The sequence below is a fragment of the Cololabis saira genome, chromosome 13 (assembly GCF_033807715.1).
Source record: "Cololabis saira isolate AMF1-May2022 chromosome 13, fColSai1.1, whole genome shotgun sequence".
NCBI classification, from domain to species: domain Eukaryota; kingdom Metazoa; phylum Chordata; class Actinopteri; order Beloniformes; family Belonidae; genus Cololabis; species Cololabis saira.
In genome coordinates, this window is record NC_084599.1 from 17,727,958 (window position 1) to 17,754,286 (window position 26,329).

The following is a 26,329-nucleotide window of genomic DNA, read 5'->3' on the forward strand; positions in this document are numbered from 1 at the left end:
ATGCATATTGCTTTCTTTCTTCTTGGATAACCTATTCTTATGATATAATTTTTTTTAATAATAAAAGTAATTTCACACAAATAAAGGATATGAACATTGCAACAGTGATGGGGGACCAATGCATGGGTGAAATCTTTATTTGGTTACTTACGCATCACAGCAGGGAACAATATGTAGTTTTGCATGACAAAGTGATAAAAATATCACTTTGTCTCCCCAAAATGATTGTGGGTGTGTTTTTGAATTTCCAAAAGCGACCGAGGCTCCTAGAAAGCTCCTATTTGTCCACTAGATGGCAGTGTAATATTGATAATTTAGCAACCTGGTTTGCTGTTCTTTCTCAAATTGGAAGAGGTGTTGAGTTTTGGTACGAGCTTACAATATCTAAGAAATAACTTTGAGAGATTTCTATTGTATGATTTCAATTTCACCTAACGATGTGATCAACTTCAATTTCCACTAAAAAATCTTTCTATTTTGGAATGCTGAGAAAAAAAGATTGAATAGATGAGTGCGTTTGTTGTCTTATTTTCCTGTTCTGTAACATGTTGTTTTACAAAAAAAACAAATGTAATTATGAAATGACAGAGTTTCCTGCATTAAAAAAACAGGCTTTGAATTAATGTAACTATAGAAAGTGTTGTCGCAGCATGCTCAAAACACAAGTGACAGTATTGAATTTAATTTAAAATTTGATTTCGGAATATACATTGCTTGGTTGTGTAAAAAAAAGAGAAAAAAATACATGTAGTGTAAGCGTAAACTATATATAGATGTGTGTGTCTCTATATATATACATTTGTGTGTGTGTGTGTGTGTGTGTGTGTGTGTGTGTGTGTGTGTGTGTGTGTGTGTGTGTGTGTGTGTGTGTGTGTGTGTCTATTTTATCTTTTTTCTTCTTTTTATTTATATTTGTTGTCACCATAGCACAAAAGTGTAACCCAGTTGGACCACACGGATCATTTGTTGTGATCAGCGTGAACACAGTGCGTGCAGCTGAAGCGCTTCCCTTCTGTCCGCGGAGCGCCTGTCCCGCCGCGCGTAACCGCTGGGGGCGCTGTTTTCACCTCTCAGTCGCTCCTGCCCCAGTCTCAACTTTTCCAAACAGGAATGGAGGTGACGAGCCACTAACGGAGGGAAGAGGAGGGCCAAAGCTGCTGGGGGAACTTGAAGACAGCTGGGGGAGGAGGAGGAGAAGAAGGATCGATATAACAAGAGCGGCTGTCGATGCGCAGCGCAATTCTCACTCACTCCAAGTGTTTGAACCGGTAAAGGGGAGCGGGCTTTCCATTCATTTACGTCCGCTGGCAACTTTTCTTACGCGAGTCCGTGGCGCAGGTCCATTCAGCGTAACTAACTTTTTTTTTTTCTCCTAAAGTTGTTATTTTTTATTTTTATTTTATTGTTTCTTGCCAAGCGAGACATCGGCAGATAAACTCCGCAACTTTTTGGAAAGCTTGTTCCCTGTTGAATTGCATGACAACTCTTTGAAGGACTTTTAGGGCTGACAGTTTCTTCACCTACAGCGTGGTGTGGAATTTTGAGCTCAATAGGTGAGCTTCTCCAATGCAAAAGTACATGTATGAGAAAGCAATGGCTCAAGAGACAAGGAACGGAGGAACTTCAACGTTAAACAACAACAATGGTGTTGAGAACACCAAGAAGAAACTGCTCATAGCGCTCGACGTCTTCTGTCTCCTTCTTGGTAAGTTTGCACACAACTCTCCATAATAAAATGATGGGCAACTGCTGTCTGTTAGGACTTGAATGTTATCTTCCGCCCGCTCGTCTGGACTTCATGCAAAAACATATCACACTGGGGCTCTCTTGTGTTCAAACCCCGAACCTGTGACAGTAGATAAACCCAACAGTGCCCGCGCCTTCTCAGGCTTGGCAATAAAAGTCTTATCGTTTTAGAAGTTTTGCAAGCTATCTGCAACTGCGGGACAACTTGGGCTGCAGCATCCTCCTTATCATCCAGCTCCAACATGCATCCCATGCGAGGGAAGCCAAACAAAGCCGCACAGTATTCACACTGTCACATTAAGGGATGATGATAAGAGACTGTTTTTTTTGTTCAAAAACAATTCAACGTCGGAAAAACACATTTATATACAGGTAATAAGACTGTAAATAATCCTAAAGTAAACTATACATTTTTCTTTCCCTTATATTTATTTCTTTCCATGACTGACAGAGGGGTAGTTTTCCCTTAGCTGATGCATCAAGATGAAATATGTTGTCTTCAACTAATATATTGATCATTGATAGTTGATGGAGTGTCAGTGTCGGAACTGAACAGGAGATGCTTCGGACGCCTGCCCACATTCCCAGGATGCAAATGTTTTGAAGTGTTTTACCCTGCCCTTTTACCGCCCTTAAAATAGCCCGCGATCCCCTGCTCCTCCCGTGCCCCGATACCCCGTCCGTGTGACCCCTGACCTGCAGTGGTGCCTTCCAGCTCGAGCTGTGTGCCTGTAGAGGTGAAAGATGGCTGAAGTGAAAAGTCTGAGTGCCGTCAGGTATTGATTAATAGCCGATGAACTTTCACCGGGGCAGATGTGATGGTCTGTGCTTGTTTTTGTGTCGGTCCGAACTTGTTATTCAGCGAGCGTCCCAAACAGATTCAGCATGGTGTGTTCATGCGTGTGTGTGTGTGTGTGTGAGCGTTGCTTTGAAAGCTGGTTTGCTTTCTGCTGCTGTCACTGTATTCCTTTTTGGGGTTTGAGATGCCATCCCCCCTCCCCCAACCACCCCCTCCTTTCTCCTTATTTCCAATTCCCCCTTTCTCCTTTTTAGAAAAGGATTACGGGAGTTGTGTTTAACTTCTACACATTCTCTCCCAGAACCCTTCAAATCCCTGGCAGGCCGCCCCTGATCACTCCACTTCAGACTGCTCTCTGTCTTCCCAGTCCTCCTTCAGCCTCTCTTGTCCAGGAGAATGCGTGGAATAATTGCCTAAGCATGTGTTGTGGCAGGGGGAGTGTTCCTCCAATCCAAAAGAAAGGTAGTGAGGAATGGGACCTGTGGCTGTACGGGCTTTAGAGGAGCAGGTGGGAGTCACGCTGACCGCCCGAGTTGTGCAACGCCGCTGCACACAGGAGCGGGGCTTTATTACTCGGGCTGTTACAAATGGTGCAGATTAACGACCCGTTCTCTTTAATGCCGTGAAGCAGGGGCCGATCTGCCTGACAGGAGTTTTCCAGCACGTTTATATCGGTTTGCTTAAAGAACCTCAGACAGAGATACACTGTTTCATGTGCGCTCATATAAATGCAGATGAGCTTTGAACATGTGGAGTGAATTTCCTCCGTTAACCCGACTTCCTTTCGCTGGTCTGTCTCCACTTGTTATGTCACACACATGTAGTGCTGCAAACACATGCCGTATATGTTTAAAGACTCGGTCACAAATGAGCACACAGATCCTCTTTTGTCATGCAAAACACAGTCTGGCTGCTCAGTGATTATTGGTTGGCCCACTTTAGCTGTTTGGGGTTAAAATGGGTGTAGGGTTTGGGGGTATTGAAAGAGAGGGAGAACGGGGGGAGTCGTGAGGGCATCCTGAATGAAGACTGGAGGATGCGGGTGCCCAGGGGCTCAGAAGAGGGCTTTTGTTTAATCTGTGCCTGGAAAAAGGTGTTTCACAGTTTACAGTTAATTAATGCATAAAAATCTCATTACTTTTAATCGATTCAGATCTGCCAGCTGGTCCTGCACACACACACGCACATCTTTATAAATGTCAGTCTCCCCATGAGTCACACTCTCATGCACAGCTAATGAGTGTGTATTTGCATAGAAAGCATCTGAGGCCATCTATAACCCGAAACATCATGAGCAACGTGTCCAATCTAAAAGAGTCTCTCACGGAGGCTGATGATATACCGGCGCCCCGCTCAGCGCCGGGCCGGTGAGAGCACAGTTGCAACGTACAGTTCTGGCAGCTGAGCTCCAGCATCACATGCTGATTTCACCTTGGCCCGGTTCCACTCTCCCACAGCAGGACGGTTGATTTAGCAACGCTATAAGGAGCGTGCACGCACAAACTATACGCTGACTATAAATACACAAACTTTCACCGCAGACTGTCAGATTTTTTGTCCTTCTGTTTTTGGCACCGCAGCGGCAATCCGACGTGCACTTTAAAAACATGTTTATTGTGAAAGCTCGCTCTCAGGAAACCATACTCCTAAAAGTGGCTTCACCTCAAATCGGTTAGCTTTTTACACAATGCAAAGACGACGTGTGGGGAAATGGTTTGGAAACCGTTTGGTGTTGTTGTTTTTCCTGCAGAACATAATCAGGAATTGTTCTCAATGCCGGGCATTTTTGAATTTAAGTGATCTCTTACTCCTTTTTGTCAGACATAAAATCATATCATGTATTGAACGTACATCAGCTGTTATTATATTTTTTCTTCGCATCTTATATTTCCCTCTTTGTTCTGTTCTGCCGTACAGTCAAGTATTCTGTGACATGAAAGTGTTCTGCTCTGGGAAATAAACATCAAAACTGGCCCCTTGGGCATTAACTTGTGTGTCTGCGCCCACCCTGGCCCCCCCCTCAGATAGTTTTGCGTTGCAGCAGCTCCCTCATTAAAGCCGGAGAGGGTTAACCTCTACCTCTCCAGCCACAGGCCACTTCAAACCGGAGCCGCTTCACAAATATTTCCCAGAATTTCTCAAATACTTCATCTGGCCCATGACTCTTGACGGGACATCTGGTGCAATTGGAAGTCAGTGAACCAGGGTGGCGAAGGGGCGGGGGTCGAGGGGCGGGGGTCTGGGTGCAGTTTGTGCATATGTATAGACGCCTCGGAGCTCAGGAAAGGGTGGGAAGTGGAAAGGTAGTGTCGGTCGGAAGTAGGTGTGGTTGTGAAATGAAATCCTGTCCTTTTTTTTTTTGACGCTTAGTCCATTTCCACCCTTTCCCTCCCCTCCTGCTCCCGGCTCCCTCTCTCTGCTTGAGCAAGTTCTTCTTCACATGAACTGCTGAGGGAGTTCTGCACGTAAGAAGGGAGAGTGTTGAAATTAAGACGATACTATAAGAACGTACATAAGACCGATCGTAGAAAGGTAATCGCGTTTAAGCGGATGTATCATTTCACCCTCATGAGCCTCATCTATCTGATAGCGGGAGATAATTAGTATTTGCCAAGTGTCTACAAGGAAACCATAATCAAACAGCAAGTGGGAGGTCTTCACACACAAACCCAAACACGGGCTCCCATCCAAAGCTGCTGACCTTAATCTAATAGCAAATATTCTCAGTCCTGCATGAGCCGAGCTGAGAAAAGCTTAACGGTACATGCACATTGGTCGGATGTTGGACTTAGTCTGCATATGTGCTGTACGTGTTGTTTTTTTGTTTTTTTTTAATGCATCAAGTGAGCCCAATTGTTTATTTTTGCAGCAGCCATGACAACAGATCTCTTATCTGCTAATGATGATGAGGGTTGTGAAGAAGCAGAGAGGTGCCGGGGCCGCTTGCATATTCAGTGTGTTTCAGTCTCGGCCTCGAGGCGCTCGGGTCCTGTGTCTGCTGGAAACCTGAGGTCACAGGTCACACAGAAAATTGACTCACACAGGACAATAGCCAGCGATGCTCTGTGGATGACATTTGCATGCCAACGTCCAGCGGGTATGCACAAAAGACCACGTTGCATTTATCTTAATACTTGCAGTGGCGCGTTTGTGCAGGGGATCGGTCTAGTTGATAGTGGAGTGCATGTGCGTTTGTGCTGCTCTGGCTGGCCCGTGGAGAGCTACGCTGCGTGACTCCCCGTGGCTGCAGGCCAAGGCGAGGCAAGGGCTCTTAAGAAGGTGACAAACGTCCCTTAGCTGAAGAGCATTATTATATTATGTAAGGAGATAACGACCGGGAGATTACGATGGCAGTAATCAGTAAACAGTGGCTGCTGCCTCACCAGGAATGTACAGCATCTGGCATTTACATCCGTGCCTAGATGTACGATTGCGTGTTTGCTGCCAGAGAGCAGTAGGAGTACGGATGCCAGACTTGTGTCTGTAACATATTCAGCCCGTCACTGTGACTCCCGCTGGTGTTAGAAGACAAGCCCCCGAGGTCGGTGTCTGCGCAGGCCTGCGATTAGAGGTGTGCTGGTGTGAGTGCCGGCGTGCATGTCTCGTGGGGTTCATGATGGAGACTGAGCACTCAAGCTGTCATTAAAGGGACTGGGGAAGGACCAGTGTGTGGGTCGCATGTGCGAAGCATCTGTGGCTTGATTTGTGTGTTTATGTGCGTCCCATGTGGCTCCCGTGGGCAAGCCAAAGGCACCAGACTCTTAACTCTTCACACTGGTGCACAGACCAGACTCATTCATCTCTTTTAACTACTTTTTTAACCGTCTCCATCCTGGCAAACAATCAGATTGTGCAATAAAGCAAAGACAACAGCATGTAGTTTACGCTTCGACAACAATGGAGCAGTAAAGCCTCTGTTTCTCCTGTCTCTGCCCACACTCTCATCTATGATTATATCCCTCCTTTATAAACACCTCCACACTGCTTATTTGGATCACTTTGGATTGCTGGGCTGGACCCTGCTATAAAGGTTTGTTAGTAGTCATTCTTGCATGTGTTTGAGCTTGTGTTTACCTTTCCTGCATGTCATCTAAATGTATATTTTGTGAAATTGTCAGTGCGGGCAATGAGGTTACTCGTAAACTTCAGGTTGTCCACGGCAGCACTGGAAAAAGTCTCTTGCGTTATACAACCCCAAATCATAAAAAGTTAGAACAGTATGTAATAAAAAAAACAAATAACAACGATTCTTAAAATTTAGTTTGGCTTTGCCAACAAATGAGTAAGAAAATGATTTAATGGTCAAGATAATGTTTCTCGGAGGGAGATTGGAAGGGGATTTGCATATTTTCTCGTCCCCAGTGCAGATGATATTACAGATTCAAGGTGTCTGGAGGAATTTCAGCATATAAAGGTCGAGAGCACAGATCGACACCTGCGATCACCGAGTGTGACTGCATTTTCCACATCTTTTCCTGATTTGGAGTCACGCTCGCAACGGTGTCTGTTTTACCAATCTGTTTCAGTTATTCTCACTTTTTTTTAACGCGGGACACAAAGCTTGAAGAGCCACCAGCGAAACAACGAGCCCTTCAATGTAAATGAGAGCAGAGACAGCAGATGATGCGAAGCTGTAGGCCTCATTACGTCTCCCCGTGTCCTTTCTTGGGCCTCCCCGCTGTTACACAGGCCCCTCTGTCTGTCACTTTCTCTTACTGCATTACCCGCTATAATCCTCTGCATTTGTGAGTGCACATACTGTGTGCATCCAGGGAATGGGAGGGGTTGGGGGTTCATGGAGATTTCACTGTTTCACAGAGAACAATGCCCCTTTTGATGCATCTCAGTGCTCTTTGTTTCGTTAATGAGGACCAATAGGCCAGTGGCAGACAGGAGGAGGATGAAATAGAGGGGGCGCGTGTGAATGAGGCAGAGATGAGAGCGTAAGGCACTCCTCACTGGGTACTCAGGACTGCTCGATTGTCTATCAGTGCTTTATGGCTGGTGCTGCTTTTAGCCGTATTGTTGACTGGATTGTGAGCTGTGCCGCTTATCTTCTAAGCACTGTGTAGTAATCAGCTCAGCATCTTTATGAGCACTGTCCTTATCTGAGCTGCAGCCACTGAGCCCTATCCTGTTTACATACACCGGCCCAAGTGTCCCCCTTATTTTGCATGAACATTCATGCCGATCACGGGCATCACAGTGCCACATTATTGTCGATCCGTGACACATGCAAAGGTGAGCGTGAGAGGAGAGTTCAGGGAAGCGTTATCCAGACAGAGGCGTCAGGTTTCAAAGAGTCGACAGCACTCCACTCTACAGCCAGGCTTTTGTCCCAGGGGGTGATAATGCCATTATGGCAATAACAGAGAAATGCCCGACCAGCCAGTCCAATATCTGATTCAGCCCCCCCCGGGCGCTGCTCGGGTTTCCCCCGGCCGGAGCAGCTGCACCATCGCAACGAGCTGTAACTGATCTCCTTAAACAAATTATAAATATCATCTCGCCACCTGTACTTGTTAATATGGGGGAAGAGTGGATACCCCCCCCCAACAAAACAGTAGCAGCTCAAACGTTTCTTGGTGCGTGCGAAGCAGCACAGGTGCCCGCCGGTGAAAGTCCCCCCAGAGAGTGTCCCGACAGACGCCCGTGTCTAAAAGGCATTTATTCCTGTGAATAAAATCTCTCTGAGTAAGCACATGCTTCAGTCAGCGGCCCCCCGGTTGCTGCAGCATTCATGCAAAGGGTGGGGGCGTGGGGGAGGTGGGGGGATTCTCTCTGTACACCGCTCTGCTGACCTCAGCCACTCCTCTGTATGTGTGCGTATTTGTGAGTTTTGCACATGTATGAAACGCATCAGCAGCATGTAAAAACACCGAAACAATGTCTTGAGCCAAGCATCCGAATCAGGGCGCGCGTGTGCTCGTGCATGTGTTTTATGGACGTATATTTCCTTAAGAGTGATTATGTGAATGGATAAAGCATGAATCATGGGTGGTTTTCATGGAGCCAAGTTTGTTTATCTGGATTGTGGGGAGATTTTTAGAGGCCTTTGTGGTCATCAACTTAAAATTGTTTGAGAGAGGCTTTGCTAGAGTTGCCAGTGGGACCGCAGTAATCCACTTTAACAGCCACAGCGCCGCACACAGCCTCACACACCCTCGCATGCAGCATAATAGGCAGTGTCACAGGGACATTTGCTGCCGGTGTGCGCCCCGGCACAACGCCGGCGCTATGTTGCATCCGTGATCTTTGACTCTTGTTGCTGTAGCTGCTTCCAGGGTCTTTCAAGAACCTAAGCTAACCTTTGCACTCCGTTCCCAAATGTCTCGGAGGCCTCACATAGCCGAGCTCATGGCATTAGTGGTCTAAAGATAAAATAACTGTGTGGGCTTGTGGCTCCGCGGGCTGATGGCGGTGTGACACATTTGATAGCATCCAGGGCGTCTGCTTGGCAGGTCATGTTTAAAACTGGTATCAGGACATGAAACCTGTTCATCACCAGGACTCTGAGTAAATATAACTTGCTGTCGTTATTCAGAAAATTAAAAAAAAGAAAAAAGAAGCGGGATAAGTAACTGAAAAGCCAAGTAAGCCACATCATTTAGTTACTTTTGGAGCCGCTCTCGCGTCATTGTGGGATGGGAGCCTTGCTTTATTTAAGCTCATGGCATCTGTTCATTGAGGTTTTAAGGGTTTTTTTTGTTTTTTGTTTTTCTGTAAAGCTCTCATAATGTCCCACTGCATAATTTCAATCAGTTTGAACCCACTTTTTGGAAAATTGAAAACTTATTGAATGTTTTCCGCTAGCGTGTAGTCTTTTTCATTGCAGAATGAGAAATGATGACTCGAGGCGGTCAGGAAATTCCTCTAAAACCTTTCCAGATCTCTAAGATCATTGCTGATGTCTTTCCTCCAGGACATTGTACTAAAACACACCTAAATGCCCCAGATCGGTAAACCGCTGAAGCTTCTGCTTTCATAGAGGTGTGTTTGTACTAGTTACTGTTTAAGTATTAGAGGTTGTATTTTGTCTATTCAAGGAACCACGTGACCCTTTTTTTGAGTCTTGATATGTAAAACCATAGAAGAGAAAGAGGGTGTGCTGTCTTCTTACTTGACTGTATCAAATAACACCATCTATTCTGTTGTGGATCAGTGTAGGCCCTTTTAAAGAGTCCTCCTGGAGTTCAGCTTATGTTTCTGGGTGTGTGCCGATGCCCTCATCTAAATGATTAAAGAATGGCAAGAGTTTCCCCAAAAGATGAGGAAATAATACAAACATTTGAACTTGAATCAAGAATATTGTAGTCGGAGATTAATCAATGTAAGGATTCAAACCTTATGAGACATGTTTCTGTTTGATGGGTTGCAGTACTGCCATAGACATTGGAAAGCCTGCTGCAGTATAGATAATTCACATCAGATCGGAGAGAGAAGAAGAGGTTCAGCTCGGCCAATCGTTTTCCAAGCGCTATCTGATCGGTTGAAAGTGGTGAGAAAAAAACGAGAGTTGCAAAAGAAGGCCAAGTTTGAGTGATTCACTGGCCATGTCTGAGGAGTCAAAGCCCACTTTAGCCTCTGCCCTCTCTAACCTTCCCCTGCATTCTCCCACTTCTTCTCAGGATAGGTCACAATGTGCATTTGAGAAACAGGAGGAGGAAATCCTCCATTAGCGGCGGCCACAATGGCCCTTCCTCTGCCCCGCTCCGCCTCCCATTCACCTCTCGCTTGCTGCTTACACTCAGGCTCGCTCACTTCAATCACAATATCTTTCTGCTTCTGCCCCTGAAAGCAGTGGAAGCCCATTAAAATGTCAATAGAAGATTGCAGAGGATGAGGAAGTCGTGAGAGCCAGAAAACTCCAAGCTTGCAACTATCAACTCAGCAAACACACAGGTGTTGCTATCTGGGGAAACTAGTTCTATATTAAGGGGAATAAGCCTTTCAAGGAAGGCAGAGCTTTAGCTGTAAGAAGAATAGCTCTTGTTTTCTAATCTGGTAAAGAGAAATGGTCGACGTAAATTGATATTCTTATCGTATGAGATTATATACCTTAAACTGCCTAGTAATGAAAAATAGCATCCAAGTGTAAATGCAAACATTTATTATGTTTCTTTTCTCCAAATTACAAAAAGATTTATGCCCGCTAGTACTACTAATACAACTGCTAACGCAGTATGCTAAATTTAACCCCAAAGCCAATCAAATAAGGCTGACTTGATAATCTCTTTTACAAAAACGAATGCACGCACATACCATCCCACTCACATGCATTGGAAGTGACATATATAGGCCGTGAGTGTGCAAACACATGCACGCACACTACATATAAGCACATGGGAATGGATTTTTGAGTCCCAATGTCTAACGAGCAATGGGGCATGAACATGTGAGTGGATTTACGGATGGAAAATAAGTGCAGGCGCTGCACTCGCACACAGCTCCCGCGCGCACAAAGGCCCTGCCATGACCCCTGCAATATAAACACTGATTCAACCAGCCGCATAAAATCCTCTCTCTGACCTGTGGTAAGTAGTCTTTAGTGGTCTGCAGCAGTTCACAGTTCTCCCTCGTAGACTTGAAGAGAAAAAATGCGTAGCAAGATCTGATAAGACAAATAGAACGGTTCCCAAACTCGCCAAGCCACCCACTATGGGTATGCATGCTTTTTCTTTTTCCTTTTAACTTCATTCATACTTCACTGCCCTGCTTTTCTCTATCTAACCATTAAAAGATTGTTTTTGGCCTCAGTTAACCTCAGGCGCCTGTTTCTGCTGCTTGCAGGTTCGAGGTCTGATAACTCTGAAAGTGGTGGTTGGTAAAGTCAGTAGCAGAACGAAGGAAGGCTGTTCCTCCTTTTAATGAGCTTGTGAAAAAGCGATCCATCACTGATTGTTACTGACGTCATGACAGAGGCTATAAAATAGCAATTTTTTTTAATTCAGTACATCAGAGGTCTTTTCTTAACAGCCCAACCCCCCCCTTTCTCTTTCTTCCCTTTCAGTCTTTACTCATCCCGCCCATCTCACCCTCTCCTGCGCGCTGGGTCAGCAGGACCCTCAGGAAGGTCACCAACCCTTTTATTCTGTTGGCATGAAAAGAAGTCATATTTCCCCGCGCTGCTGCTTGCTGTCAAAGCTCAGATGTTGGGTGCTGCTAACGGCGGAGCGTGTTTTAGTTTGGTCCCAGAGCTTCGCAGTCCGACTGTGGTATGAGGAGAATGCCCACATGCCAGGCCGTTCTCAGGGGTGAGAACAAAACAACTTGGCATCTCAAGGCTGGCAGTGTGCGTACAAAGAGGCTTTCATGAATCATCAATAGAAAGTGTCAATGTGGTCAACTGCTCGATCTCGCTTTATTTTTCCAGTCTTTCAGCCCCTCGGCTTAAGAGTTTCCCATGGCGCTGTCCGATCGGTTCAGCCTTTAGCTAGCAGTTAGCGGGCTTGTGTGTTCTTGACTTTGTTTCTCTGACCTTTTTCAACTTCTCCTTCATTAGCATTTGAATCCCTCCTCCAGAAGTAGGCCAGGGTGGCGATATGAAGAAAGACGGAGACGGAAGATGAGGAAGAACGTTGAAAAGTAGCGTTGAGATTAGTGCAATCCAAATGTCTGACACCTTTTTCCTTTGAGTCCACCTGTTTATTTACTTCACAGTTTGTGTGTGGGCCGGACACGTGGCGAGGACTGTGCGGCACTCAGCTGAAACATTTTCATTAACACTCAGCAGCCACATCTGCACTTGGATCAGCCGGTCTTGGGCTGCGTTGCTTGTCGTGCCCTGCCTTGCCCCTGTAATTCAGCGCTCACCCACATCTAACCCAGCCTTTTGTGTGGACAGCATGTTTCTCCGACACCACCAAAGCCTGGACCAGCCCTGTGTGGGCCCACCAACAGGCTGGTGCTGTGCTCTGTTTTCGCAGGTGTCTGGCTCAGTGACCATACCATCCACTGCCCTCTGCTAAACGCTGCAGACAGAGAGAGAGGGAGGGAGGGAGGGAGACAGACAGAGAGAGAGAGAAGCTTTTTTCACACTTAGACATGGAATCAATAGACAAAACGCTGTTCCCATCAAAGATTGTATCCCTAAACCTTCTACACAGACAGCCATGATGCACCATCATGTTGCTGCAGTCGCTCAGAAGGGGAATCAAACATTTTCCCTAGTTTTGATTGAATGATCACATGACCTGTCACACTGTAACACATGATCCCTACTCTTATGTTGAATTCAAAGACTTCCAACTTGTAACACTTATTCATATAAGGACACTTCTCATCTTTCCTCGGGGAGCGCTAATCCACGCTAATATTCATGCCAAAACGCCGCCCAAAGACAAAACTGATTTGCATCCATACAAGTGTTTCAGCTCAGTGCCAGTAAAGATCTCCATCCACATGACATCACTGCAGATGCATATCACACACGGCATCTGTGCTCACGGGGCGTGCACACCCAGGTGAAAGCAGGGTTAAAAACTCCAGTGGAAATAACCTTTGCTGACGGTTGTTCCTATAATAGCTCATAATGGCCTTCCTCCCACGCATGCGGACCACTGCGGCGGTATTACGTACAGACTCCCGCTACATGACAGCTGATACCAAGGACAACTAAGTCCCCAGATTACATCTCTATGTTGTTGTATTGAGGTGCGCCTGTGTGGTACCTTCTTCCGGTGATGATAAAGGCTTGGTGAATCGAGGGTATCGGGGGTACATAGGGAGCCACTGGTGAAAATCACAAAGAAAATCAGTTTAATTCTTTCATCATTTCTAAATAGTTTGGTTTTTGTCCATCCATGTTACATAGCAAAGAATTGCTTTTTGAAATGGGGTCAGGAGTTCTTGAGGGTTGGATTTAATGGAGCACTGGGTGCCAGGTACGACTGTAACAATAGATATGAAAATATGAACTAATGCAGACTTTGATGTGCTATTACCTTCAATTAAAGATTTTTAGGGAGTATGCTGATCAGAGACTATCAATCAATCAATCAATCAAATTTTATTTATATAGCACCTTTCGTCCAGGTACATGAAATACAAGGTGCTTTGACATTTTGATTGAAAAATAAGCATAATAAACAAATAAAAACTGGGAGACGAAAAAGATAAAAACTGGGAGACCAATGCACCCTGACATACAATATAAAATATATAAAATTTATAAAAAGATAAAGGTTCAAGGATTAAGGCTAAAAAGAAAAATCAGTCCACAACAATAAAAATAATAAAAACATTATAAGAGATAGATAAATAGATAAAACAGATACCTTTAAAAAATTTTAAACGGAATAAAACTAAAACTATAAAATGTGATGCTACATAAAAGCCAGACCAAAGAGATGAGTTTTTAGTCTACGTTTAAAAATGTCCACATTTCCAGCTCCTCTCAGATCCTCCGACAGGAGCTGTGCACTCTTAAGAGTATTTCATTTATATTTGACCTTAACACCACCAACAGTAGATTGTTGGCTGAAGGCGGCACTCCCCTCCTGTGTTTTCTAGTCGTCTCCACCACTCAAAGCACTTCACACTACAGTTAACATTCACATCAGGAGCGGTTTTGGTTTGAGTTATCTTGTTTCCAAGGGCTCTGAGGCATCTAGACTGAAGGTCCCAGGAGTCAAGCCACTAGTTTTCAGATGAGTGGAGGATCCCCTCTATCTCATGAGCCCTGGCTCCTTCTGAAGCTTAATCTTTATCAGTACGTTGTGTCGTCTTGAATATCAGCTCTCACTTTTTTATCTTCTTTCTTTTTATGGCTTCAGCCACAACACCAGAGTAGGGCCTAGATAACTGGCACACACCTGAGACAAGTTTCCCCTTTTAACTATGTACATTTGAGCGCAAAACGGCCACGTCTCACCAGCTTGCGTGGGAAATGTGTTTTTTGAGCATCTCCAGACGATCAGACGAGCGGTTAATGTAAGTGCTGTTTTTATCCGGGACAGACAAGTAACACGATCTCCACCTCCCATCACTGAGAAAACAGCTGTGGTTCTCAGCGGCATTAGGAACAATCAGAAGCACGTCTCAAGACTTTAACACAACCGTCAAAAAACCCCTGCTGATGTGTGCTCTAACCACGGGAACCACACGTGGGAATAGTTTCTGTGCAGTCTGACACTGAATGTATATGTTGGTGTGTCTGCGAGTGGCTGTCCTGGATGCCTCTGCGTCTTGAGCTCCCTCTGTTTATGAGTAACTATGGTCACACCGCCACAGTACGCCAAATATTCTCTCGTGCGAAAAATGTTCCAGGGTTGAATGGGCTTGGTATCAACACGTTTTGAAACCGCTAATGGAAAACTTTAAAAGTCCAACTCCGAGTTTGGACGCTGCGATTGTATTGCTTTGATTTAGAGATATGCATTAACTTTCTGTTGCTGGAGCAGAATTTCAGTGTATGTTTACTTTGTTTTGGAAAGAAACAGTCGAAACAATCTGAGCAACTGGATATTGTTGCCATGCTTTTAAACGTCCATTTGTTGATGAGATTGGTGGATGAAGTAGACGCTGATGTATGTTAAGTTTATGGAATTGTTGAAGAAAAGAAAATTAGCGTTTTGTACAAAGTTATTTTAGTCCAAAAAAAGAGGATTTTCCCACCGGCTGTACCTCTGTCATTATCCCCCACTTACATCAATGACATTATATACAAATTGCACTAATTCCTGTAGAGAGGGTTTCTTTTGTCTTTGATAATGGACTCAACAAGTGTCAGTTTCAACATACTCTGTCACGAGGGACTAATGCTGAAGGATAAACCTTGTGTAACTCAGTCAACAGAAGCAGCAGGAAAGGGTTTGCTGAGCAAACAGCTTGTTTAATGTGAGCTCAAACACACTCCCGTGAAGGTTTTTGTATGCTAATGTACCTTTAACTCTTTTTCCTCTGCAGCTAACAGGTAAGTGGATTTGATGTAGCGTAATTAAATTGACAGGTCGGGTTTGTATGCATTGTGTGTGAGAGGGATGATACATCTATCTATATGCGTGTGTGTGTGTGTGTGTGTGTGTACGTATAGCTATGCTGCCGACCCTGGTTCTGCACCGTGCCTCTATTCGACCATACCAGAGGGGTCTTTACTGCAGTGACTCCAGTCTGAACTACCCCTACAAGAGGAGCACAGTGCCCTCGTCAGTGCTCATTTCTGTGGGCGTGACACTGCCCATGGTGTCCGTAAGTGCCCCCGCCACAAAGAAGCCCTGGGTCATGGGAACAGAGAAGGCAGAAACGGGGAGGCCTGAAGGTTCATGATGCGGCTGCAAAGGAGTGACACTGTCACAAGAGACGTGAAATTTGAAGTCCTTGTCACAGCCACGTGATTGGGAAGATCGTCACTCCTTTTGCTCCAAGCCGACCTCTCATGACACCCTCAACTCTTTTCTGACATCCCATGATCCCCTGGTGCCAGCATGCTCCCGGTGCTGCCCGCTGTTCTCTCCTGTTTATGTCTGTGTCACTGACCTGGTGCTTTTATGCTTTCTTTCTTCTCTCCCTCTTCCTGTCCTTCTCTCTCTTTGTGTCTTTTGTAGCTAGCCTGCCTTTCCTGATCATTGAGACTAGCACCATAAAGCCGTACCAGCGCGGGTTTTACTGTTCGGACGAGTCCATCCGCTACCCCAAAAAAGATGGAGACACCATTAGTGATGCCGTGCTTTGCGGTGCTGGCATACTTATTGTCAGCTTCTCTGTAAGTTGACATCCACACATCGCCTTTTATTTGCTGCTTCCTTCCACTCAGACTCTTAGATTGCCTAACACGGACACCTCATTAAACGTTTCAGTGATATCTTTCTAAAATACTCAACTTTTCTCCTATACATGTGCCTTATGTGCCTCCCCCCTCCATTCTCTAAAGTTGTTTTCATCATTCTTCCATTGCTTCTTTGAGTCATTCACAGACATTTGTAATGGTTTATTTTCTCTTAATTGTGTGAGTCGGGGCACTGAGAGGCCCTCTGAGCAAGATTAGGAAATATATGTTAGTGTGCATGTGTGCTGATGCATGCATGCCAAAGAGACCAAAGAGGTTTTTACAAGCTCCTGGTCCGCTTTCATGCCCCTTTTATCTCTACAGCCCGACTCCATGCCCTCTGCGCCCCTGCACAGTACTTTGGTTGATCTTTCCCATGACGGTGGTGCCCCACTGATAGCCCAGAGCGTCTCACACTTTCGAAACAGCATGAATTCTTCCCTCACATTACTGGACTCATGCTTTGGAAAAGAGGAATAGCTCTAGTGTTATATCCGTCGATTAAAGGGGGTGCCAGCGTTAGTGGAAACATGTTATAACGACGTGCAGTGGGTGCATTGGTGACATGTGGTCAGGGTAAGTAATCTTTACAACCCCCAGTCTCTCCTCTGGAACAACCTCGTCACGAGATCCCAGACTAAGCCGTCCCCACACTGCAGTCGGCTCAGTGGGACTACACACACATTTACACATTGTACCAGCTCAGCTCTTCTGCTTAATGGAGCCAGGAGAAGGAGCTCGCGTTGGTTAGTCCCTTACATGTTCTTGTGTGGGCAAAACTGGCACGGCTAGCACAGCTGTGATCCATTAGCAGCGTCTGCTGCCATGCTGACACCATTCCTGTGACACATGCACGGACATACATGCATATGCACTGGTTAGCAGTGGCCCTTGTTTATTTCAACTGTTCAGGGAATCCCACGAGTCCTGCTAGGGAGAGTTATCCACGTCCGGCAGGCTGGGATTCCACTGTGAGAAGCTGCGTTACCAACAGCAAGACAGGGTTTTGAAAGCATAAACAACTGCAGTCCAAATAAACGCATTAAAACTCCTCTGCGAGAACTAACCTGGAAAGCCAGATACCGAAGGAGAGGACAGGTTTGAATGCAAATCCTGGCAATCCTTCCAAATAAACTTCTTAGGACCTTAATGGCCACCTGGGGCTCTAATCTCCAGCTCTGATCGGAACAATTCAATGACAAAAACACACACAAAAGCACCGCCATGTTTGTTTCTTCTTTCCGTGAGCCTGTTAGCTGGCCACCCAACATGCAGGATACTTGAGTTTGTTAAGATTAATGATAAACACACAGAATACACAAGGATAAACAACCTGATCAATTTACCTAGATCTTTGTTTGGGTTATGATCTGCTTGTCAGGAATCATTCAGTTGGTCATTAAAACGTTCCACACTACCTAAGCAAAGGTGTGATTGTTCTAACACAGTTAGGGAGATGTTTTACACTAAGAACAGCGTGTTAGTTGCAAAATAGTGGGCCAGTATCTTGAAAGAGGGAGACACACGGTCTAAATAAAATCAGTTTGCTTCCTCACGTAGAAGAGGAATGACTGACATCTCTTTGCCTGGAGCGCTGGCTTAGCGTGAGCTCCTTAGAGCAGCTGAGGTATTTCCACGGGGTCCAACAATGCTTAAAACCACCTGGCTACAATACCCCTGGACTTAAGGTATATAGCCGTAGATATGCAGTAAGTCCTAGTTATATCAAAGTCAGGCCAGTCGGATTCAGACATTTACTCAGTGTAGACGATCAGTGTAAACCTTTTTTTTTTTACATTCACTGCTTTAAAAGACTGTATCATTTCATTGAAACAGAGCACCACCATTTCTCACACTTACACCCCCTTACATCCACCCTGCCTGAAGGAAAGGCAGGCCATGCGCATTATGAATGTTTGTCCGTGTTAGTCCCATTCATGCTGCTGTCTGTCATCTAACACGTCGTTTCCACTTAACCTTCACTCTTCCACCTGCGTTTGAATTTGATTTCCTGGATGAGTCATACTTATGCTAACTTTGTACTGCATGGTTTGCATGTTCATCTACATTACTATTGTCAAATCCAACACAATCACTTTGCCGTCTTACAGATGTAATTATTGTGTTTACTACAATAAAAAAGGAGACGTTTCTTTTAGATCGTGATCGGAGAGTGCTACAGGATTCATCAGCTACATGTGGGAACCAAATCATTTGTTGGGAATCCTTACGTCGCAGCTCTCTACAAACAGGTCAGCACTGCACAACTTCTCCTTGAGTGATTAATCAGGACTTTTAGTTAAGATAAGTACTTCTTTCATTATGATTTTACAACAAAACATGAAATGTAGACAGGGATTAAACCTTTTAAGTAGGCTATCTATCCAGAGGTGGAAAAAGTACAAAAATATTGTACTTAAGTAAAAGTACAAATTTTCTGCTTGAAAATTACTTAAGTAAAAGTAAAAAGTACCCATTAAGAAAATTACTTAAGTAAAAGTATAAAAGTACCTCAAATTAAATATAATAAAGTACCAAAAGTACATGGTGTAAAATGTACTTAAGTACAAAAGTAAAAAGTAAAAAGTACAAAGTACAGTACAGTTTTCATTTAATGTAAGACTTTAATTTGTAGCGAGTAACGACGTGTCCAATTTTAAATATAGCGGATTAAAAGTACAATTTTTTCCTTGAAAATGTAACCAAGTAAAAGTAAAAGTACAGAAAAATGAAAGTATCAATAAAAGTACAAATTCTCAAAAATCTTACTTAAGTACAATAACGAAGTACTTGTAGTTCGTTACTTTACACCAGTGTATCTATCAAGCTGCTTTTGGAGGCACGGTTCTGTCTCTGACAGAAATTAGTCACTCGGAAACATTAATGAATGTTTCCGGACTCTGTTACAGCTGATAAAGTGGGTTAACAATGCAGTCAGTTCAGTTACAAAATTAAATCTTACACACACATGAAAGAGAAGTCTGTTTTTATCTGCCGCAGATTCAAATCTGATATCATGTGCAACTGTACAAACTATGAGGTCAAACTGCCCCGTCATCGTAATGAATCCAAGACTGACGGCTGAAGGAAAAGTGGGGCGTAGGTCTGGCTAAGTGTTAACAATATGAATTGTTGTTTTGTCTAACCACTGTTGTGTGTCATCTTGCAGATAGGCGTGTTCCTCTTCGGCTGTGCCGTCAGCCAGTCGTTTACAGACATCGCCAAGGTGTCGGTGGGTCGGATGAGACCCCACTTCCTAGATGTCTGTAAACCAGATTTCTCCACCATCAACTGCTCAGTGGGATACATCACCGACTATACCTGCACTGGTTTGGACAGTGAAGTACAAGAGGCCAGGTTTGTAAAAATAACTGAACATACACCGAACACACCATTCTCTTTGTCTTAGTATCTATGAACATTTTAAAAGAAAAACAAAAGCCCAATGAAACTCATTGTCTCCACAGGAAATCCTTCTTCTCAGGACATGCCTCTTTCTCCCTGTACACCATGCTCTACCTTGCCGTAAGTAATCACGGTTCTCTTGTACACTCACACTCAAGTGCAGACAGTCGTGGAAACAATAGCTTACAGGCTGTGGAGGGGGTCGTGGAAAGATGGCTGGGCTCTGATTAGGGAATTCACTCGTTGAAGGAACATTGAAACATTGTTTTCATACGCCGCTCCACCTCCTCTCTGCTATATTTCCACCCTTTTTTTCCTACTCCTCTTTAAACCTTGGAGATATGGATGGATGCACTCCACCTGTTTTCTGCAGAGCAGCTGCATGTGCACTTCCTACTCTCTATCCACCCTCCACCTGTTTCAGCAGCCCAGAGGCATGAAACGCTTCAAACAGGCTTAATTACACACACATACAATTACCAGCTTACAGCCCCCCCCCCCCCCCCGGTTATCTCCTCCTCCTCTTCCTCTGTTTACACAGCAAAAGTTTCAGCCCCACTTTGCATGTGAGCCGGAGGAAGAGAGCCAGTGTTTTGGTTTTTACTGGCTCGGGTACGAGGTGGTCTTGGTTCTCACGGTGGATTGACAGCTGGAGCTCTGGAGTATTGTAGCGCGTTGCCATGCAGCGGAGGCTTTCTGCGGGTGTTTCCCGGCCTCTGGGTGAACCTACAGCCGCACTCTGGTCAGACCATGGAAAAGATCTGACTAAAAAGCAGGGAAACTGCAGAGAGGGAATGGAGATGAGCTCCGTCCAGACCACATCGTGACACACTCGTCAGAGACCAGTGCTCCAGTTGTGGCAAACTCAAGACTGTGGCCAGAGGAGGCTGGTCCACACGAGAGGACGGAGAGAACCGGGAGGGGAGGCCGAGCACTTTAGAGAGGATGGATGCATAGCCAGACACGAAGTCCACAGTGGAGGCAGTTCTTGTGGAGAAAAGACAGGGACTGCCTTTTTAAAGTTTGTTTGTGTGTGTCAGCTGAAAACCAGTCATGTGTTACTTTATTCTCAATTTCCACTGATGGCTTCTCAAAAAAAGGTTTCTCGTGCACCTTATGTAAAGAAGTTTTTACTTGTCAAAATAAAAAGAATGTGAGGATTGGTCAGCTGTGACAGTTTAATCACTATCTGCGTAGCCAATAAAAAGAAATGCAGGACGGCCTGGCAAATGCAAAAGTATTCAGCTTAAAGGGGACCTATTATGAAAAACACATTTTCTCTTGCTTTAACATATATAAAGTGGTCTCCCCTCAGCCTGTCAACTCAGATAAGGAGGAAAGCAACCAAATTCTGCAGTGTCTGTACAGCCGCCCGGATGAGCCATCCAGTGTGATGTGGCTTCTACGAGCCGTTCGGATTCTGCTCACGTCGTTACGTAACGACAGAGCAATTTACATCAGTTGGCCTCCGATGCGTGAAACCACGCCCACAACTAACTCCGCCGGCCGGAGCTTCCACCATTTTTCCGTAGCGGTGTATCGCGTCATTCAGGCAGCCAATCAGCACAGTTCCTCATTATCATAGCCCCGCCCACTCAGAATCCCACATAGATAATGAGGTTAGAGAATGGGAAGATAAGGACATGGCTCAGAGGCTGAATTTCTAATTTATTTAGCAAAAAAAAACAAAAGGTTGTTTTTAAGACATTCAAGGTCTGTTTAAAATAGGTATTAGATGCCATAATAGGTCCACTTTAAACTAACGTGAAAAAACTTTTCTCATCATCATTTCCTGAGCAGCTCAGGGACTTTCCTGATATGTGCTGAAACATATCAGTTATTTTTTCCTCTCAGAGTCCGATGAGCGCTTCATTAGCGTCTGGACTGGATGCACTGTGTCGACACGTTCAGGAGAACCAGATTATCAAGACGTTTATTTTGTCTTCAACAAAAACACGGCCGTCTCCTCGTGCACAGACAAATATAGGTCTCCCCTTCGGCTGGTTGCCTCGCTCAACCTTGGCCGGTGTTTTTGCTCACCAGCATGACAGAGTGCTTTCCACAGTGAGGCTGTCACCTTGCACCCTCTCCCACATGCTCTCAGTCATCTGCTAAATGGCGCTCTGTGACCGAGAAGCATTTCATATCCCACTGAGCACCTCTCAGCGCTGCATGCGCCGCTGATGTGGTCGGAGCGTCGCAGCCTTCCGAGATGGCACACAGATATCTGGCACCAGCCACACTTCTCGGTGTGCAGCCACGCCGCAACCCCACAGAACAAGCGTGTGCAAGCATTCGCTCGCGCCCTGTTGTGTCTAACATGCACATTAGCAGACAAGTGCTCTATCTGGCGGCAACAGGGTTGTTGTTGGTTCAATAGAAAACAACGTTTGAGATATAAATGCTCTTAAAACCACAGCTATTCTATTGTGTCACAGTTATGGTGTGAACCCCGAGAAAGGAAAGGACAGGCATGTAAAAAGCGAGCCCACATGCACCATTCTTTCTCACTTTGTTGTGTTTGGGGTTTTGTGCCATTTTAACAGTGACTTTGAGTCAGAACACACTGTCTCTTGCGAGAACGTCTCACCGGAATGAGCCGGATTCCTTTAAAAACCACCAGACTCTGTGTCGCTTTTGACTCCGTCTGTCATGAATCCATCGGGGCTCCTTCTGTTGCGCTTTATTGCTGTCTTCCTCAGACCTGAATGTTACAAAACACCGAGAGGACGGTCGGATTTTAAAAAGGCAGAGGCCTGACTGGAAAAGGAGATTGAGACTTTAGACGGTCATGGACTCTCATTCACTTATCGCAGCCGTGAGTGCGCGACTTCTGCTGAATCAGGGCTGAAGTGGGTTATCTGGCTCGACTCACTAGCCCTGCACTTAGATAAGGTCACGTTGACTGGCAGGTCACTGCAAACTCCTTGTTGTGGCTAAGTTTCAAGTCGCCATCCTCTATCAAACCTCTCCTAAAGCGTAGAGATTCTGCAGTTGTGCATAGCTGCATGACTGACGTTGTTATCGGGGGCCTGTACCCACCACCTGAGAACCGCGACGGAGGAAGTCTGCAGTCTAAACATCCCTGCCAGGGAGGAGCAGACCAAGACTAGAAGGGATGGGAGGGATCGCTTCCTCTGCTTCCGTCAGGAGAAGAACAATGATAGAGTGTCGTAGAGGAAGCGCGAGGGAGATTTACATCCACACCTCGAAGGGCTGGTTGTGGACGGGGGCTGCTGGGCGGCGCTGCGGCCGCCTTTAGGTATTGTTAGCGTGGCTGATTATATGACAAAAGTATGGAGGCTGCGGCTGGGGTAGGAGCGGGGCTGGGGCGGTCTGTCTCTGGGTGTGAGAGACAGGAAGTTAAGCGTATTACTGGTGCAGGAACACAGGATGTCTGAGGAACCTGGGCTGACCTCACTGCTGAGCAGAAGTGGATTTAAAAGAGAAACGTCTGGGTTTGCATTTGTAGCTCGTAGTAGTGACTAAAAGTGGCCTTGGACTCGCTCGTTCCTGTTTTGGTTCCCTTCAGTCTTTATCGTGACCCAGATAAATCCTCTTCGGCTACAAGCAGAAGGGGGAGGGGCATCTGCTTTATCTTCTGATGACTGTAATAGAGGTTAGAGAGTTCATCCCAACGAACGGTGGAAATGTACATGTCAGAGGGTGTATGTATGCGTTAACGTGGGTGTGGATCCGTGTGTGCTGCTCTGCCCTCTCAGTGGTCCGGCTGTTTTCACAGCTGGGATGTTGAACCACGAATCAGTCATGTCCAGGTCTCAGGTGCTGGAGTGTGTGTTGTGGAAGAGCCCGTGTGTTTCTGTTGGTCTACCAAGGCTGTCAGCTTTGATTAAGTCTGGAGCTTGTAGACTGTAAAAACACACACGCACACAGACCTTTGCTGCAGGTGCAGGGTTAAGAAGGCAACTCCTGCATATATTACCAGCCAGGTGTGTTTGAAGGTTCATTGCTGGTAACTTCAGATCTAGCTAGACTCGACGTTGGAGGATGTGTACTAGGGCTGCACGATTCTGGACAAAATGAGAATCACGATTCTTTTGCTTAGAATTGAGATCACGATTTTTTTCCAATATAAAATGTATTGCACTTATTACTTTAACTTTGCAACAGCTGAACAAAAATATAATAACAATAAACATCTCTTGTCTTCTTTACACAAACCTTTGAATAATTTAAACAATGATAACAATTTTGAACAATATTTGTTCCTCCCTGAGTTGAACACCCTTTCAGAAAGGGGACTTGTAACAGATCCTGTAGTTCTGAGGCAACAAATTATTCCTCTGGCTGCTTTTTGCTGTAACAGCTGACATTGAACATAAAAACAATAAACATCTCTCTTGTCTTTAAATAATTTGAACAATAACAATTTTAACAATATTTATGTGCAATATGTATATGTATAATATGTGATGAGAAAGGTAGATGTTTCTCCAAATGTAATCCACAATCATTAACAAAATATAACAAACATGACAACATGATAGTTGACCATGACAGGACTACAACAACCTAGAACATAGGCCTAGTCATTTTTTTATGCAGCCATCTTTAAAAAAAAAAAAAAAAAAAAAAAAAAAAATTTAAATCGTCGTCATTTGGAAATGAGATTGCGTTCAAGCATGAATCGAGATCGCGATTTTTTTAACGATTAATCGTGCAGCCCTAATGTGTACTGTACAATAATGATGCACGTTGGTTCTCAACCTCTTCCCTCCTTGTTTCCAGTTCTACATCCAGTCCAGGTTCACCTGGCGCGGCGCTCGTCTCCTCCGCCCACTGCTCCAGTTCACCTTGTTGATGATGGCCTTCTACACCGGCTTGTCGCGCGTCTCCGACCACAAGCACCACCCCACCGACGTGCTGGCGGGCTTCGTGCAGGGCGCCCTGGTGGCCTACTGCATAGTGAGTACACGTGACACCAAACACGCCATCCACCCCGAACAGAGCATTAACACACACGAGCAGCAGATTCTATTATCTTCCAGCAGGGATCCTTCGGCTCCAGTTTCCCTCCACGTATCTGTCTTTTTTTCCTTTTTTTTCCCCCTCTTCCCTTGTTTTGGAGAAGTGGAGCGGGCTGGGAAGTGAGCAGAATCTGATTCCTCTTAATGAATAACACATTGCTTGGAGCCAGGCCTTTGCTCAGAAGTGTGTGTGTGTGTGTGTGTGTGTGTGTGTGTGTGTGTGTGTGTGTGTGTGTGTGTGTGTGTGTGTGTGTGTGTGTGTGTGTGTGTGTGTGTGTGTGTGTGTGTGTGTGTGTGTGTGTGAGAGCACACTCTGCTGCCCTCCTCTCTGCTCTTCGGGACATTTCATCACAGCCATTGCCAGATGATTTTCGTAACCCTCATCATTACACTGAGCATAGACGGAGCCAAGGAAAATTGAATTTGAGCCAGCAGGAAAACCGGGGGAGTGTAAAGAGGAGGAGGGCGAGTAAGAAAGAGAGGTTGAGGCTTTGATAGTGGAATGAGGCTGTTAATTATTTGGGTTTTTTTTTATTTGGTGGCTCTGGTTCTGTCAGCACAGCAGGCTCCTGCTAAACTCCGCTGCCTTTGGCAAGATTGTGGAGCCAGTACACACACACGCACACACACACGTGCACACACACACATGTGAAACCCACACAGGCAACCCTTACCTTTATACAGGACCCAAATCATGAACGTGGAAAGAATTAGATTCATAAAATAAGGCAAGACCTTAGCTGTGGCGCCTAGGCAGACCTTAGCACACCACACACACACACACACACACACACACACACACACACACACACACACACACACACACACACACACACACACACACACACACACACACACACACACACACACACACACACACACACACACAGACCTGGTGGTTTGGCAGAAATCACATTAAAACAAGAGACTCTAACTTCAAAAGTCTGCCCTCCTCCAGCAGGGCGGAGGTCCTGTCCGCCGTCAGCCTTGACAAGTAAGATATTGACGTTGTCAGAAAGTCGCTCGGCGCACCGAAGCTCGACCTCTAAGTAAGCAGATCTGCCAGCACGAGAGAAGGGAGGGGAATGACAGGAGAGATGAGCCGCGTCTGCGTCTTGGCGCAGGACGAGCGTGGTTTCAATCCAACTCAGATTCCACGCGCCTCCAGCTCTCAGAGAGCTTAACGCACACGTCATCCACATGCAGACCGTTCAAATATATCTGTAAACACTACATCTATGTCCCTAGATACACACACGCACACACACGCACGCACGCAGTCGGTGCCTGCCGATCAAGGAAATGGGGTTAGTTTTACAATCCCCGACGCCCCCTCTGATTCGCCCCGTCTTGGTAGGAACGCACATCTGTGAGCACTTTAGCTCGGCTGTTTCGGCCTCTCAGTGAGCGGCGGAGCAGAAACGACCTGACGGGACATGAGTGGAGGCATGACAGAGGAGGTATGAAGCCCAAGCACCAGCCTGAAGTACTAACTCAAGGTGTGAACATCTTTAGATCTTCAGGTGGCAACTGCACGTCGCATGGTTATTGTTTCCAAAGGGAAATGAAGAATTAAAATGTTCAGAGACCCGGAGAACCGAAGCAGGTTTATATTCCTGCTTCTCT

The 26,329-nt window shown here is 45.4% G+C and overlaps 1 protein-coding gene across 2 annotated transcripts in view; it reads left to right on the forward strand.

The window, feature by feature from the left end:
* The first annotated feature begins 1,115 nt into the window (after nucleotides 1-1,115).
* plpp3 (phospholipid phosphatase 3) overlaps nucleotides 1,116-26,329 on the forward strand; it is a 29,020-nt gene continuing 3,806 nt past the window's right edge. Inside the window, exons 1-6 of one of the 2 annotated variants that reach the window (XM_061738085.1) lie at nucleotides 1,116-1,705; nucleotides 15,579-15,733; nucleotides 18,470-18,562; nucleotides 19,480-19,667; nucleotides 19,778-19,835; nucleotides 24,465-24,641. In XM_061738085.1, the coding sequence (XP_061594069.1) occupies nucleotides 1,567-1,705; nucleotides 15,579-15,733; nucleotides 18,470-18,562; nucleotides 19,480-19,667; nucleotides 19,778-19,835; nucleotides 24,465-24,641 (810 nt within the window). In that variant the 5' untranslated portion in view covers nucleotides 1,116-1,566. Of the gene's footprint in view, nucleotides 1,706-15,578; nucleotides 15,734-16,089; nucleotides 16,248-18,469; nucleotides 18,563-19,479; nucleotides 19,668-19,777; nucleotides 19,836-24,464; nucleotides 24,642-26,329 lie in introns of both variants that reach the window. The other variant, XM_061738084.1, reaches the window with a different exon arrangement.